The sequence below is a fragment of the Labrus mixtus genome, chromosome 20, assembly GCF_963584025.1.
Source record: "Labrus mixtus chromosome 20, fLabMix1.1, whole genome shotgun sequence".
NCBI classification, from domain to species: Eukaryota; Metazoa; Chordata; class Actinopteri; order Labriformes; family Labridae; genus Labrus; species Labrus mixtus.
Window position 1 is genome coordinate 23313750 of NC_083631.1, and position 16630 is coordinate 23330379.

Genomic DNA, 16630 nt, shown 5'->3' on the forward strand with positions numbered 1-16630 from the left:
AGCACTTTGTAAACCTGTGTTTTTAAAAGGTGCTATAGAAATAAAGTTATTATTATTATTATTTTTCTTATAATTAATTTGAAGCTAATGATTAATGATAGTCAGCCCTAAATTTGACATTTAAGTGTTTTTTTTTCTTTTTTGCATTTAAGTCTCTCAGATTAAACATCTGAGAAACCACAAACCTACAAAACTGTTTTGAATTCTCTCTGAACTGAAGCCCCAGTCCCACCCCGGAACATGTATATGAACATGAATGTCTTTTCTCTAAGCGCTTTTACACATTCACACACTGATGTCAGAGGTTTCTGTGTACCAGTGACCATCTTACACATTCATACACCACAGACGAAGCAGTGGGAGCAACTTGGGGTGAATTGTTTTGCCCAAGGACACATCAGACATGTTGATGCAGGAGTTGGAGATCGAACCCCAGATCTTCTGGTTGAGAGACGACCGACTCTACCAACCGAGCCCATGTGATCCCCACGACCCACAGACGACTGGGAGGGTTAATGACTGTAGGTGAAACCAGGACATCAACTCATCGTTGATCCACAGAGGATTACATTTCCAGCAGTTATTTTCGGAGGAGAGGTGAAACGTCTTCAAGATGTCCAGCTGCCTTTGGAATCGAGCATCGGTTTACCTCGACCTGGATGACTGAGACCCGACACAGACATCTTGCAGTGAAAGCAGGCAGCTCTCTGTTTCTCACCACACATTATTATTTCTTCGGTGAGTAACTGTTGGCTCAGTAGATTTTTGTTGTGCCGTTTTTCTCGAGTCAGAGGAGACATGCTTGTCGAGTGATAGAAAAACAATACTTTCACCGTTTTCACACAACTGCTCAGGCGATGTGAGAAGCCTGACTCATCAGCTTGGCCTTTAAAAAGTTTGTTCACAAGACGGATCGAGATGATCAAACTCAGGTCAGTATTCACTCTAAATATTTTCTGGCTGTGTTTAAATAAAAGCATGAATCATTACGGACTGTTTCAGGAAAGTTTGTCCTCAAAAAAAAAAAAAATCCACACCAACACGATTTATCTTAAGATCCTATTTATTTGTAGTGCAAAAGTGGAACAGACAGGACTACAAATGTTTGACTTGCCTCTGATTCCCTGTGTGACGAATGCTACGCTATCATCTACAAACCCCATCGTATATGATACAAACACAAAGTACTACTTCACCCTCTTCAAACCATGCAAATGTGCAGAACAGAAAAGTGACAACACCATAAATTACAAACTCCAAAACAATGAACACAAGTAGAAAAATGTCCACACACCACAGGAGGACTCAGGTGAGTAGAGAACAGCACAGACACTCACAGGGGACGGAGTACAAGTCACCAAACAGCAGCTCTGACACGGGGGACTAAAGGAGGTCCACATCGGGTGGAAGTGAAAAAGTTACTCGCTTTAAGTCGAGCTAGATGTGGCGTTCATGTGTGCGCCGTCTAACATGTTCACCCGCCTCCATAGTCCAGTCAAAAAAAAAACATGATTCCAGCTTTTCTTCCAGATCAGTCAAATGAAAATTAGAAGGTAGCAGCGGTAAAACAGCCGTCAGCTGATTCATGACTGTTTAGAGTTTTTATCAGTTCCAGTCTTTAAGATAAACTCGGACGCCTTACTTTCCCTGTAAACGCTCCGTTTAACAAGTATATAAAGTGGTGAGTGTGATTAGGTCCAACCCACAAACAAAACCCTGTTTCAATCTTTGGGACTCGAGGAAAAAGTCTGGAAAGTATAATCACATTTTAAATCAGGAAATGAGAGAAAAATCTAAATGAACTAAAGCCAAATTAAAAAGGAGGAGTCTTTAAGTTGAGTGTTTTTGTGTCGGAGGAGACGGGGCGGTCTCATCCAAAGAGGAGGGAGATCTTATTTGATTTGAGGCGCGGATTAACCGACCCTCTAGGAAAGTGCTTTGGTGTATCCAGTGAAGCTTTACATTATTATTTAGATTAGAGATCTTAGTGAAAATCCATTAACACCCCGTCATGGTCGCTGTACCTTTACGACGTCAAACCCACCTCAAAACAAAAAAAAGAAAAACAGTGAAGAAGTTCTAAACAAACAAAGAAAAACCAAAGAGACGCACTAAAGGCTGACAGAGACGGTCTTGCTCTCAGTCCTCCGCAGCTTCTTTAAGCCCTTCTAGAAATTTACCCCGAAAAACTCCTCTGACAAATCTACTTCACATTTCATCTCGAGAGCTAAACATAAAAGATTTAAAAAAAAAAAAAGTTTTAAAACAGACTTTAAAGAAACAGGAGAGAGTCCGAGAGGAGATAAAAGTCACCTTAAAAGGTGAGTCAGCGTCTTTTCAGGCCCCTCGCTCTCCTCCATCACATTCAGTTTCTTTTTAAGAGTCCAATAAAAAGTCAAACGCCGCCAGCAGTTTCTCTCGCCCTCTGGGAAACACTGCTGTCGTACCGTGGAGAGCCAGCAGGGGGCAGTAGCAGCATGAGGGTTACTCTCTTAAGGTGCAGAGATCCAGTGGAGGTATGAAGGCAAGAAGGTGTGGGGGGAGTTCAGCCGTTAGCTCCCCTCGTCGTGTTTGAAGCTCTGTGTGGTCGTTTTTGTTTTTTTTATCTGGGCTGCTGTCGTACGAGGCCTCGCCTGGCGTTGGTCGACTGTCTCTGCTGGGCGAGGAACGACATGGCCTGGTTAGACGGGCCCTGCCGCTCGCCGGACACCTTCTGATGCAACGCCATCCCCTGAGACGGAGAGAAGAGAGAGTGAGGAGAAGTGACAGAGTCAGAACTTCAGAGTGAAATAAAAACTCTTGTTGGCCTCAAAACTTTTTCCATATTTTTTTTAATCCTCAAAGCAAAGTTATTGGACGTCATCAGGCCACACAAAGTGTTTCTATAAACTTTAACAAAGAGTTTCTGGTGTTGAGAAACACGCCTTTTGTGTGTGAAACTAAGACTCTCTGGATTATTATGATTTTTTACTTCTTTCATGCTTTCCATCAGTCATACTTACAAAATAATACCATAACATTTAAATTAGTTACACTTTTCAAGAGTGAAATCAGGATGAGATATTTACCTTTATATCCCGAGACACAACAGAGAAAACACATAAAATAAAACAAAAAAAAAAATATATATATATATATAATTAAATAAATATAGAAACATGTACATTAATGTCCCATTCATTCATGTCACACAAATCTCGTCCCTCGCATCCCACCCTCTCTGGATTATTGTCCCGAACACTGATTTATATTTTCTTTTAGATTTCAAGAGGTCGCTTCTGAAAAAGGTTCAGGACTTAAGTTTGTACTATCAGAGACAAAAAGGTGGAATGAAAAAAGAGGGACAAGAAGGTAAATAAATACAATCAGCTGTAGAAGCTTCAGTGTCCACGACATGGCTCCACTCTCTTCTCCTCATCATCTGTCCTAAAGATATCTTTTTTTTAATCTCCATGTTTTGATGTTTTTATACTCTCACTCACCATGTTGTACCAGGCACTGATGATGAGTTTCTCCTCCTGGTCGTGTCTGACTCGGCTCTTCTCGAAGTCATGCTGCACAAAAAAAACAAAACAACCATAAATACACTCCCTCTTCCTCCTGTACTGCCAGCCTGGTGGTTCAGACCGAGGCCGCCTTGCTAAAGATCTGACCCGTCTCCGATGTGGATCTACCTCTCTGGTCTGAGTGCAGTGTGAACGCAGACTTTATGTGACTTCTGATTGGAATAAGTTTCCTTTAAATCTCAGTTCCTTGTCATCGTTCCACTTATTTAAACATGTTTGGTTTTCTCATCTTCAAACAGATTGTGTTTGTTTTCAGTAACATCAACACTGTTTATTTATTTCTCTCTATGTATAGACTGAATCTCTCTCCTCTGAGGTGTGTAGTCTAGAGTTGTAATGGTTGTATCTGTTCTCTGTGTTGTCCCTTGTTTTTGTTTTGTTGTTGTTGTTTTCTGCTGTATGTATTACTTTGTTTCGTTTGTAGTGTGTTATGTTTTGGTTTTGTATTGCTGTGTTGTACCTGTGTCTTTGTAAATATATGTTTGGGACTCCCTTGAAAACAAGGTGATACACCTCAAGGGGCTTATCCTAATATAATACATTTCTCATGTGTCCTTCTGTTTTGAAACATTTCTCACCTCCAGATGTTGGATTTTTCTCTCCTTCTCCGACAGCTGATTCTTCAGAGCCTGGACGTCAGGAGACGGCGTCACCGGCGCCTGCTTAGGATCCAGGGTTTTGATCACCTGCATGTACAAGGAGGACATTTAACGCAAGAGTTCTGATTAAGTGTTGTAACCACATCATTAAAATTAGAAATCAGGGGCGCTGGTGGTGCAGTGGTTAGTGCGCGCGCCCCATGTAAGGAGGCTGTAGTCCTCCAAGTGGGCGGCCCGGGTTCAAATCCAACCTGTGGCTCCTTTCCCGCATGTCATTCCCTACTCGCCATCTCTATCCACTGTCCTATCTCTCCATTAAAGGCACAAAATGCCCAAAAATAAATCTTTAAAAAAAATAATAATTAGAAATCAGGGTTGTTTTATTGCAGACACTGCTATCAGTATCTGCCTCCACTGAAGCCTAAATGCATTATGGGTAATTATGCCGTTCTACAACAGCTATAAAAACATTTGCTTGAGTTTCTGTTTTAAAAAGTGAAAAAAACAGCCATCTCATTTTCCTCTCAGAGCCACATGCTGCGGACAGCACGGTCTGTTTCCATCAGACTGACCGTTCTCGCCTTCTCCACGTAGCGTTTGTATCGCTCCTCCATCTGCTTCATGTCCTCGTCCTTCTTGCGCAGGCTCTCCTGGAGTTGGTCTATCTTCTTTGCCACTGTGGAGAGAACAAGAGAGAGTGGAGGAAAAGAAAAAACGAGAGAGAGCATGGAGAGATGTTTTGGGAGGAAAATGGCGTACTGTTGCCGTCGGCTTTGGGCTCCAGGTCGTCGATGACTTCTCTTTTCTTCTGGAGGTCAGAGTGAGCCTCGTGGAGCTTCTCCCTGAAACATCATGTAGGTAATGGAGGTTTTGTAATACGACGATTTGAGGAGGCCACGTGTATGAATAATCTGAAGAAGAAGAAGCAGAATACTTACAGATGCTCCTCAAGCTTCTTCTTCAGTAAGGACGACTTGAGAAAGAAAAACAGAATATTAAAGGTCAAATAACTCACAGAGCGTTTAATAAGAGCAAACACAAACACACAGTTTCAGCTGCAGAAGTCAAGCTGTCAGAGAGTACAATCATGGGGGGCAGAGGATGCAAGGGGGGGGGGGGGGTACTTACGATGGCCTGATTTTGGCAGAGTTGAGCGGCGGGGGGGGGCAGGCGGAGAGAGACAGACAGAGAGGGCGTTAACAGTGATCACCACAGCAAACATGGGGTTAAATTCCCACGCAACGTGTATCAAAGTCGGACAAACGATCACGGCAATCCTCAACAGACAAGTGTTCAAATCATTCATCTTCATGTGTGCCATGCATTATATTTGGATGTAAGACTTCAGAGAGGGTCATTTACTCTCTTTAACTCACATCCTCAGTTTTACTGTCCTGCTGCTGCAGAGCTTTCTGGAGCTCCTCCACCTGAGAACGCAGCTCCGAGATCTGCTGCTCGTTTAATCTGCAAAAAGAACAAAAACAAGATAAAGCACAGCAAGAAATGTGAAGAACAGAAAGAGGAAAAAAATGAGTTTTACTGATATTCAATCAATAAATTTTTATTTGTATAGCGTCAACTCATAACAAGTGTTATCTGGAGACACTTTACAAAAAGCAGGTAACAGACCTTACTCTTTGTTATGTTACAAAGATCCGGCCTATCCATCATGAGCACTTTAGCAAAGCAGCTAAAGTTACAGTGGTAAGAAAAAAAATATATATATATTACTGCCTGGGGTTTAATGTTTCTCTGAACTGAATGAGAAGTGTAACTGTGGCAGGGCAGAGAAGAGAAGAGAAGGGAATGCATTCACCAAAAAAAACAGAGCAGACTTTGAAGACCTTCATTAAACAGGAGAGGTCGCAACACAACCATCTCCAGGAGGAATATGACCTGAAAGAGCTTATAATCATCGTTCTCTTAATCAGATGTTATAAAACTCCCCTAAGACCTTCGATTACTGAAATCAAATCAGTGCATCCCTGAGTCCAACTGGAAGTGTGTGCCGAAACTTTTACATTCTCTCTCCAAGCATTATTTTAATTAAATCACTTTTAAAAACACATTTTTATGATAAGGCCTTCTTAGAATCCTCGTTTCATCCAGGATGTTTGTATTTGTTTTACTTTTAACTTTAGCCGATCTCTGTCTCGGTTGTTTCTCTTTTCTCTGTTCATTGGATGATCGCTGCACTGTTGTTTTGTTTTTCATGCTTTTTTAAATATGATTTTATTGTTTTGTATTTGACTGTTGGGATTTTTTGTTTTTTCTGTAAAGCACTTTGTGACGTTGGTTTTGATAAGTGCTTTATAAATAAACTTTATTATTATTATTATGACGCAAAAAGGGCGCTCCAAGATTGCAGATGATTACCGAAGTCAAATCAGTAAATCCCTGATTCCAACTGGAAGTTTGTGCCGAAAGTTTTACTCTCTCTCGGAGCATTACCAAGATATGAAGTTCACTATAAACCTCTTTGACATGTCAGGACAGCTGGCTCCTGGTGTTTTCCTAAATAGCTCTTTCACATTACATCCCTCACAGCGGGAGACTTTCGCAGTATGACACAGTATGAGGAAGGGGCGGAGACAGGACATGACGCAAAAAAGGGCGCTCCAAGATTGCAGATGAAGCAACGGAGTCTGACGCCACCATGACAGCGTTTTCCTTTTTCTCAATGCAACGTGTAGTTGGATGTATGAATCAACTTCATTACACTCACAAAATTCTGACATAACGCAGAGAAATACAAAAGAACAAATGTGAGGAAACGTGTTGGAAGTTGGTTTAAAGATGTTTTGCAAAGCATCATGGGGACTTTTTGTACTTCTGCTGCGGGTTGTGTACGTCCCCGTACTGCCTGGCCATTCACAGCTCGACTCTACTGAGCATGCTCAGTCCACTCCCCTCCTCCTGTTACTGTTGCTGAGGATGCTTCCCACACCCTGGGCCTGGTGTTGCATGGATGGACACACACACACGGACACGGACACACACACACACACACGGACACACACACACACACACACACACGGACACACACACACACACACACACTCACACACTCCACCCACATGTCCACATGCCCACAGCCATGTAAACGCACACACACACAGTTGAGGGACAATCTGGCTCCGTCCTGTCTGTCCGCCAGTGCGGCCCACACAGCTCAGCTGAGCACTGAGTCTAGAGGGGGGGGTTGACATTTAGGCAGATATCACTCCTCCCATCAGCCAAACAAGCAGCCCAATGTCCAGGAACACACAATATGGTGGCCTACAAGGGGGATGAGTACTTCACACTTGGACAGTTGGACTGCATGTTTAACACACACGCACACGCACGCCTACCTGTTCTGAGTTTCTAGGGCGTTCTTGCTGCGCTGAGCCTCCTCCAGTCCCGCCTGCACCTCCACCAGCTTCTGCCTGTAGGCCTCCTCCTGGACGCACAGCATCTTGTTTTCACTCTGCAGACGCACCACGGTCTCCCTGAGGACAAAGACAACGAGGACAAAGAGAACGAGGAGGTGAAAGAAAAGCAGAGAGGACAGATAAAGTGGATCAGAGAGCGGAGAGTGGAGGCAGTTGGCCGAGCCCTCTCTACCCGACAACGCCCTGAACAAATGTGCAGCTCTGACACGTGTTGCTATTTCAGGGGCCCGATGCTGCCTCTGACTATAGAAGACTGATACAGGGCACAAGTGGTGATACAAAAATAATACAATCATAGTTACTCATTGATTGCCTTCAATTTCATATATGTATAAAAAGATTAGATAAAGTCGTATCGTGAACCTTCTGACTACTCAAAGCGCTTTCACACCGCAGGTCACATCTACACATTCACACACTGATGGTAGAGGCTGCTGTGTAAAGTGACCATCAGAAGTAACTAATCCTATTCATACACATTCATACGCCACCGATGAAGCAGCAGGAGCAACTTGGGGTTAAGTGTCTTGCCCAAGGACACACCACACATGCGTCTTCAGGAGCTGGGGATCAAACCCCCAACACTCCGGTTGAGAGATGACCGACTCTACCAACTGATCCACAGCCGCCCCTTGAGTGTATCGTTACATTCCTAAACATCCTGTAATAGACAAACATGAGGGGGTGCAGATGGCCTAGGGGTAACGTTGCACCCCATGTATGGAGGCTATAGTCCTTCAAGCAGGCGGCCAGTGTTCTAATGCGGCATCCCATTCCCCTCTCTCTCTCTCTCTCTACAGATTTCTGATTCTATCCATGGTCGTATGAAATGAAGGCAAAAAGCCCAGGAAAAAACCTTTAGAACAACGTACTTGAGCTCAGTGGGCATGATCTCTGAGGCCAGGTTTCCTACTGTGACATCAGTGTCGCACAAGCCGCCTGCAGAGACGGAGAGAGAGAGAGGGTTTCAGTGTCAGCTCATTAATTTTACACATTTTATTAAACAGCTTATTCTGGTTTTAATCTGCGGGGGAAAAAAGTCACACATCCCAGAATGTGTTAACACTTTAATATCTGTGCAAGGTTGATTAACGGTCAGCTGCTTACGCTCATGTACATCTTAAATGTATTCTACATCGAGTGTAATATCGCTTTTTTAAAAAGATTTCACTGTATTCTACATCGACTCACCAGCTCCGCTGAGACACCTCTGTTGGACTTGTGCACATCGAAGCTCGTCGTTTGTCTCCCGGAGTGTGTCTCTCTCAGAGATCAGACGCTAAAAAACAGAGCACACCATAACAGAACATCTCAGAGGCTTCAGATTCAGTTCAGACTGTGCTAGGTTATATTTTAAAGGTGACATATCCTCCTCCTCTTCTTCAGTGTAAATAAGTCTCAGAGTTCCTCAAAACATGTGTGTGAAGTTTCTTGTTCTAAATCCACTCTGATCCTGTATTTGATCATGTCTATAAACCCCTCTATGTCAGCCCTGCTCAGAACAGGCTGTTTCTGTGTCTGTACCTTTAAATATGTAAATGAGCTGTGTCTGACCACGCCCCCTCTCTGGAAGGGCTTGGGTGTACTCGGCCTTTCTCGCTCCATGTCCTATTGTTTACGGTGAGAAGGCAGACTCAGAGGGCAGAACAAACACCTAGCTGTGGGAGTGTCACCCACCTGGGGGAGGGGCTACTGCCCTTTGTGATGTCATGAAGGGAAAATCTCCAAACGGCCTGTTTGAGCACACATTTTCTGAAAAGTGGAGCAGGCTAAAGACGGAGAGGATGGACTTTTCTCATTATTGGGGGGTTTGTAGACGGACTAGAGAAACATGGTGAATTGTGTGTTGGATAATGTGTGACCTTTAAGAGTGAAAAATGTGGCTGTTTGTGCTCACCCTGACTTTCTAATTTTTTTTTAATGATAACATTTTGGATCTCAGAAAGCAAATCGAAAGAGCATCCAGGTCCAATACCAGCCTCTCAGCGACTCCCAGTTCACTTTCCCGAGGTCACCACATGAATCTATTAATAGCCTTCAGAGTGCGACCTTGATATGGGACAGACTGACGCTGATAGAACACATTGAAAGTGAAAGCATTTTGAAGCGTCTCTGCTGGTTCTTCACACACTCACTTCTTTCTCCTTCAGCAGTGCATCGTACTTGTCGTCAAGGTTCTTGTACTCAAACTGCCATTTCTCTGCTTTCATGGCCTCCGCTGAGTGCTTGGTGTGAAGCTCGTGTGCCTGCAAGTCAGAGAGCATAGCAACAGTCTGCGTCGGCACGAGCTCTCTATAAAAAAATGTGAGATTCTCTGAACACGTGCAGAAAGCAGGCTGTGTTTAACATCAAGTACCCCCCCCCCCTCCTCCTCCTCCTCCTCCTGCTGTCAGCTTGCCTGTCTCTTGTAGGTGTCCAGCTGGTTGCGGACGGAGTTGGCCCTGCGGAGCTCCTCCTCCAGCTCGCAGGTGCGCTGCATGTACACGGTGTTGCGCTCCTCCAAGAGGCGCACCTGTCTGCGCAGGTCGCCCAGATCCTCCAGCTTCCTCTTGTACGTCTCCACCAGGGCCTCGAGCTGGTTCACCCGGTCAGACGAGTGCCTGAGGGGGGAGGAAGAGCACCGCGTGGGCAGCGTCGAGTACCAGAACAGGAATATCACTTTTTTGAACAAAACACATCCGTGTGGAAATGTACCTAACTACTGAAACCACTCTGACGCAAGCCGGTGTCAATGCATGAAAATTCACATTATCAACACAGATGTCAGAGAGGAGCTGAATGGACGTCTGTGTGTGGGCAGTGTAGGAGTTGTTTCTGTGAGGAGAAATTGATAATAGATGAACTCCTGCTTAAAGGGAACAGGCCTGTGATATTCTACATGTTGGATTCTGCCAATAAAATCCCCTAAAAAGACAAAACATTGTGTAAGCTTCTCTCCTTGGTGTCGCCCAGCTCCGGGCTGTTTTTATTTTATTTTGAAAAGAGGCTCAGAAGTTCACTAAAATATTTGACAAACTGGAGGTCATGATGCATTTTCAGGCGACTATTTAAAGCTGACAAAAATATGTTTCTAGTGGGTTTTATAACACTCAGACAACATAAAGGGATCTGACACAGAAAACATGCAGAGCCGAGGTTCAATCTGTAGCTCCTCTTTGCTCAAATGTTTGCCAGGAGTAACTTTGTGTGTTTGCATTTTTTGGGGGAATTGCAAACACACAATGTCCCCAGTGTTTGGCGCCTTAGACTTCTGACTTTGTTGCTGTGATATCCCAACATGTAAAAGCGTTAATGAAGACTGAGCTGCATTTTAAGAAGCCCTCCACGTCTTCCAGTCTTCCCTTGTTTGATATTATATAATCTGAGTGTTTTCTGCTTTGTAGTCCATGTGACTGAACGCCCACAGAGCGTGACTTTCTGAAGTACAGCGTGTAAGGTTGTTGGTGAGAAGCCTCCACATTTAAATCAATCTGTGCGAGGAACCCTGTGGCTGTGTCTCACCTGAGGATGTCCATCTCGTCTTTCAGGTTCTGGGCCTCCTGAGCCAGGCTGGTCAGCTCCTCGTTACGCAGCTGCAGCTCCGTCACCTCTCGCTCCAGAATCTCTCCACGCACGCGCATGTCGTCTCTGCTGTTATCCAGTCTGAGGTTTTACACAAAGCGAGAACAAACGTTGGTGTAACAAACCAAAATTTAGTTTTAAGTTGGACAAATTAAATAGACATAAAGAAAGCAGTTTGACTCCACTTCCTGTACCTGTAGTTCTCCTCCTGCAGCTGCTCCATCTGACTCTGCAGCAGCAGCAGCTTCTTGCCGGTGATGGCGGTGGAGGAGGCGTCCAGACCATTAAAGCGACTCAGCTTCTCCTTCAGCGAGCGAGTCTCCACGTGCAGGGACGACTTCTCCTCCAGAGCCAACGACAACTGCAAGAGAGAGCAGGCGACAAACACAAAGAGAAAAAAAAAAAGATTAGGTCTTGAACTAAAAAATCTCCCGGTGTAAAAAAAGTGAAGCAAAGACGAGAAGCAGAGTCCTCGATGCTCCCTGAAAGAATCTCAAATTAAGACCATAAAAGTCTGCTTCTTCTGTGAATCAAAGGAGAGAAATCCAAAGTGCTGATACACAACGGAGTCACAGAAGTAAAGCACAGAGCTGCAGACACAAACTTACCACCTCTCATGCTCAGGCGACCTCTAACATATGCGTTATTCTTACTTCACATGCTCAGTCCTCACATACGAGTTAGTCAGCTGCTGCAAACTGTTTCACGCAGATGGGACTTTTTCTCAATAGTGATATTGTTAGCATTAGCCTCCGGGGTCGAGACGAGACGTAAACAGAATATTAAAAATATACACATCTGACAGAGGGTTTTTCCAATCAGAAGGTTTCTCTGTTACAGCTCAGGGGGAGAAATGTTCGGACTTCAGGCAGATGCAAGTGGTTACAGTTTAGAGTTGCACAAAATGTTCACGTCGTAATCAGGCTGAGGTTACTGTTAGACAAGCTGGCATGGCAGAAAAAGAAAAGGGGAGGGGGGAGGGGGGTTTGGAAACTTACCCGATGGACATCTTTGCAGTTTGATTTCAGCAAAACCCTCCACTGAACTTTAAGGACAGATTGCATGCTTTAGCGCAGGAACGGTAAAATAGCTTTGAAAACAACACAAATGACTAATCTCCAACGCGTGGGCTCGGTAAGTAAACAAACAAGTGGGCAGAGAGGAGAGCAGTACAAATTATTGTTGGCTACCTACCGCTCCATCCCAAGGCAGTGTGTCAGTTTTATCTTCATGTTATACAACTATCGACTGGTTTGTATCTTTAAAAAAAAAAAAAAAAAAGAAGAAGAAGGGGACTAAATGAGTCCCCTTTCAGTCGGCGGTGCACAAACAAGCCGAGGGAACACAAAGAAGAGTCTGAGGCGGGCTGATCGATACGGGCCAGGGCACGCAGAGCAGCAGGCACACACAGCCAACAGAACCACACAAACACAGAGCAGCACAACTAGGCCTCAAAGTATCTGACACTCAGGTATGCAAGAGGTGAAACTGCTCGTTTGTTTTTAACATGATGTAAACTGATCGGTAGGACAAACTGAACAAAACAACCCAAAGCTACAGAGCGTCATCTTTACGTTACAATCTGCAGGTTTTCAGAGCTTCAAATCCATTTTTTCAGGATATAATTTAGGACCTGTTGTTTCTTTAGGGAACGCATGCATGTGTCTCTGCCTGCACACTTAAAAAATAGATGGAGAGGATGGACTTTTCTCATCATTGGGGGGTTTGTAGACCGATTAGAGACACATGTTAGTGTTAGAGAAACATGGTGCCGTGTATTCTTAATAACATGTGACCTTTAATGTTACCGCCCAAAACCTCATGAGTCAATAAACTTAACAGGACTGAAATGAAAAGGATGTGGACTCCATTCACAGTACAAACCTGATGCTCCAGGTCTCGACAGCGCTGGCTCAGGTCCATCTTCTCGTCTGCCTCTTCACTCAGGAAGTAATACTTCCTGGACTGCAGACACAGAACGAGAAGATACAAGATGTGAGACTCGTCATAAAGGAAGAAATAAAACATGAATGAGAGCATGAGGAGAAACTAAAACTAAAAAAGGTGTGAAAGCGGGTTTCACCTGGTAGTCAAAGTCCCCATAGGTCTCTGGACTCCCCGGTTCAATTGAAGGCTCTTTTGATAACAGCTGAAACAAAGAAAGGAGAAGTCAATGAGAAGCTCACATACGGGAAAAACAGGCAAGCTTGTTTACAGGTTTACCAGGTTTCTCAACAACTTTACTAAGAGATTATTTTCTCATAATCTGCGCCACCGTTTTACCAGATTCACGAGTGCCAATAACGTCTCAGAATAGCGTTTCTGGGACTCTCTCGGGTCTCATGCCAAGCCATGTTTCCTTTGATTGTGAATTAAGCGTGACTAAGAGAGCTGGGATTAATGCAAAGTCGAGGGAAGCAGGAGGATAAGCACTCACCTCCTGAATGGCTGTCATCACAACGTGCTGGACAGATTCCTCAAGTGTCATTATCTGCTGGATTTGCTCTGTGATTAAGAGGGGACGACAACACAAAGCAGTGACGGCGCTGCCAAAATGCAGATTAACACAAATAGTCTCCTACATATCAAACAAACAAACACAGCCTCTTAACAGGATTTACAAACACCCTGTGCTCTACAGCTAAAGATAAAACTACAAATGATCAGATTGTTTTCTGGGCTGTTGGACTCTCTTAGAGGGAAACTTTGGATTTTTTTGGAGTTGGAGTCGTCTGAGCTGCTGATCAATAGTTTAGTTTAGTATTTACAGTGGATAGTCAACATGACCACTGTGAGGAGAAGCCTAACTGAAGCAGAATCTGTATCAGCTCTGATACAGACTCTGCCTACACCCGAGTATTGGTTAATGCTGAGTACACTGACAGCGCCGCAGTCCGTCTCTGGAGCGTGCCACCAGCGCCACTACACTCTGCTCCGTTTCAAATTCACTGCAAGTCTATTTTTGACAGAGCATGCTGCAGGAACGCTTCAAGCTAGACAGGAAGTCAGAAAAAGGAAACGCACAGAGCGTCCTGTCAATTTCAAAATAAAACCCAACATACAGACTCCACATAATATCAAAACAACCATGAACAAACTATCCTCAGAAAGAAAAAGCAACATGACGTTTGCACATTGTTCTCTTGTAGATCTCCTGAGATGTATGTAGTATACGTTTGTGTTTTTCCAGGCTGTCTGTTCAAACAAAGAGGGTCGTTGTCACCGTTTATGTTTCATCGTGTTCCTTTGAGTAAAAACACCGTCACACAGATGAAGCTGCAGAACTGAATATAACTTGTTTTTTTTTTATATCTGTATGCTGTTCTATCCTTTGGTGTTACCTGCTGCTGGAATCTGAATTTCCTGAGGGAACCTTCCCAAGGGATTAATAAAGTTAATAAACAGCAAAACCCAACTCTTCCACAGCCACAGAGCTACACCGTTTAGATTGTGTTTTGGTTCTTCAGCAGGATTCTTCAAACAGACCGGTCTCTTTTGTAGGTATTATAAATGTTATGATAAGTATCTCATAAGACCCCACTTCAAAAAAATCTACCCTAACCGTGAAGGTGAGGGGGGGGGGGGGGGGGGAACATGTGGTCAGTCTATCATGTGATTTGAGTTAATCCTGTGAGATATTTCCACAAACGTCTGCATCTGCTTCCTCTCTCCGTTTACCTTGTTTCTTCTCACAGCTGACGGCACAGCCCAACACCAGCTGCACCAACTTCCCCAGTTCAGTCACGTCGTTCATCTCTCCGATGAGGTTCACGTCTGGCATGTGGTCTTCTGATACCTGGTGACCCAGCACCTGTTCAGGGAGAGAGGGTCGAGATAATTTCAAAAGTGCACCGGAGGTTAAAACTGTAAAAGATTAAAGTGTCCTTACATCATGATAATACTCCAGCATGCTCTTCAGTATCTTTTTCAAGTTGCTGACCTGAAGGAATAAAAGAGATCAGCGTTCAGTCATGTCATTATTTTAAATCACAGAATAATAAAACGGACATCTCGGTCATTCTTGGTGACCGCGGGCGTTTCTGTCATATGCAGCTGTTTCACAAATTACCTTCAGGCGCCAGTTGGCCTCGCTCTCCTCCTTGATCCTGCCCAGCCATGTCTCATTAAACCAAGAGGGGTCTCTGTTAACGAGAGCACAAGAGAGAAGTCTGGTGACGACAAGGACGGCCAATCTCTGGACATCAAGACTCATAGCGGGCCACGGGGCAGTGACGTCCTGTGCTACTGTTCAACTCACCACACTGACATTTAAGGAGAGCAGCTCATTACAGTCACATGTGGGCATATCAAGCTCGAGTTGAGGAATAAATTAATAAGAAGTTGAGCATCGAGTTCAAAAAAATGACCTTCACTTAGAAAGAAAGTCTGCGTCTGAGCTCCACGAAGTCTCACAACAAGCTATATCACTGTTGTTATTGTTATCTTTACAACACCTCCTCTAATTCTGTTGCTGTATTGTTCTATTTTATGTCTATAATTTTTTATATTTACCTTTTACTTTTCAATAAAGCCAATTTGCAAAAGATCTCAGACTCGTTTGTACCCACGTTTGGAGTGACAAACATCTGGAAACTCGGCTTCAGTGTCATCACGACGGAACACAAGGGTCACAAAATAATCTCACTTTTGCTTCAAATGTGTTCACATAACAAATCCAGACTTTATTGTTCAAGCTTTGCATAGATAGAGACCCTATGCAATTCAACAGCGAAACCACACAGATAAGCAAATCTGAGTGAGTCGGCTGTGAACGAAGCTCTACCTGCAGTTTTCTCAGAGTTCCTGCTTCAACAACTGGTGTGAATGTTGGTTAACTTTGCATCATCCTGAATATGTTGCAGATCCCATACAGCAGTGATTCTAAAAGTAGGGCCTGTTGCACCTTAGGGGAGCCCGGAGGTTATGACAGGGAGGCTAAATAAAATCAATGCACTCCGTTTTCTTCCAAAGCATGGACGATTATGTGAGATTGACTTCCAGGTAAACGTAAATCTGACAATGAATCTACAGCTGACGTCTCAAATACTCAAACAAAGAGGAAAAAAAATGACGAGTCATATCTCGCCATCGCTTTTATCTGTACAATAATGAAGAGAGCCACGCTTCATTTAGCCACAGCCTACCTGTGTGAGAGGTTTTACTGCTGCTATATTGGATTACAGGAAAAGACCATATTACAAAGTCATGCTACAATTCACTTAGCAGACGCTTTTATCCAAAGCGACGTACATCAGAGAGTAAGTACAACACTAATCCATTCATACACCGCCACCAAAGCAGTGGGAGCAATGCGGGGTTGTCTTGCCCAAGGACACATCGGACATGTTGCTCAACTGGGGATCGAACCCAGTTGACCTTCCGGTTGAGAGGAGACGACTCTACCAACTGAGCCACAACAGCCCCTACAATGCATCTTACAACTTCTTCAAAAAGGTTAAAAAGAGCTTTC

At 44.0% G+C, this 16630-nt stretch overlaps 1 protein-coding gene and 1 long non-coding RNA gene across 2 annotated transcripts in view; one reads left to right on the forward strand and one right to left on the reverse strand.

Annotated features, from left to right (window-relative positions):
• The first annotated feature begins 594 nt into the window (after nucleotides 1–594).
• LOC132995598 (uncharacterized) lies at nucleotides 595–1199 on the forward strand. The gene is made up of 2 exons (XR_009677033.1): nucleotides 595–738; nucleotides 855–1199. It is a non-coding gene; the product is annotated as an uncharacterized LOC132995598 (long non-coding RNA).
• Nucleotides 1046–16630, reverse strand: part of hook2 (hook microtubule-tethering protein 2) — a 17618-nt gene continuing 2033 nt past the window's right edge. The window contains exons 4-23 of the mRNA XM_061065637.1: nucleotides 15230–15302; nucleotides 15050–15100; nucleotides 14839–14971; nucleotides 13598–13665; nucleotides 13244–13309; nucleotides 13045–13125; nucleotides 11355–11521; nucleotides 11101–11241; nucleotides 9998–10199; nucleotides 9735–9845; nucleotides 8791–8878; nucleotides 8472–8538; nucleotides 7519–7656; nucleotides 5542–5629; nucleotides 5104–5138; nucleotides 4925–5007; nucleotides 4738–4841; nucleotides 4145–4252; nucleotides 3483–3554; nucleotides 1046–2731 (exon numbers count right to left, since the gene is read on the reverse strand). Coding sequence (XP_060921620.1) covers nucleotides 2603–2731; nucleotides 3483–3554; nucleotides 4145–4252; nucleotides 4738–4841; nucleotides 4925–5007; nucleotides 5104–5138; nucleotides 5542–5629; nucleotides 7519–7656; nucleotides 8472–8538; nucleotides 8791–8878; nucleotides 9735–9845; nucleotides 9998–10199; nucleotides 11101–11241; nucleotides 11355–11521; nucleotides 13045–13125; nucleotides 13244–13309; nucleotides 13598–13665; nucleotides 14839–14971; nucleotides 15050–15100; nucleotides 15230–15302 — 2005 coding nt within the window. The 3' untranslated portion in view covers nucleotides 1046–2602. The remainder of the gene's footprint in view (nucleotides 2732–3482; nucleotides 3555–4144; nucleotides 4253–4737; nucleotides 4842–4924; nucleotides 5008–5103; nucleotides 5139–5541; nucleotides 5630–7518; nucleotides 7657–8471; nucleotides 8539–8790; nucleotides 8879–9734; nucleotides 9846–9997; nucleotides 10200–11100; nucleotides 11242–11354; nucleotides 11522–13044; nucleotides 13126–13243; nucleotides 13310–13597; nucleotides 13666–14838; nucleotides 14972–15049; nucleotides 15101–15229; nucleotides 15303–16630) is intronic.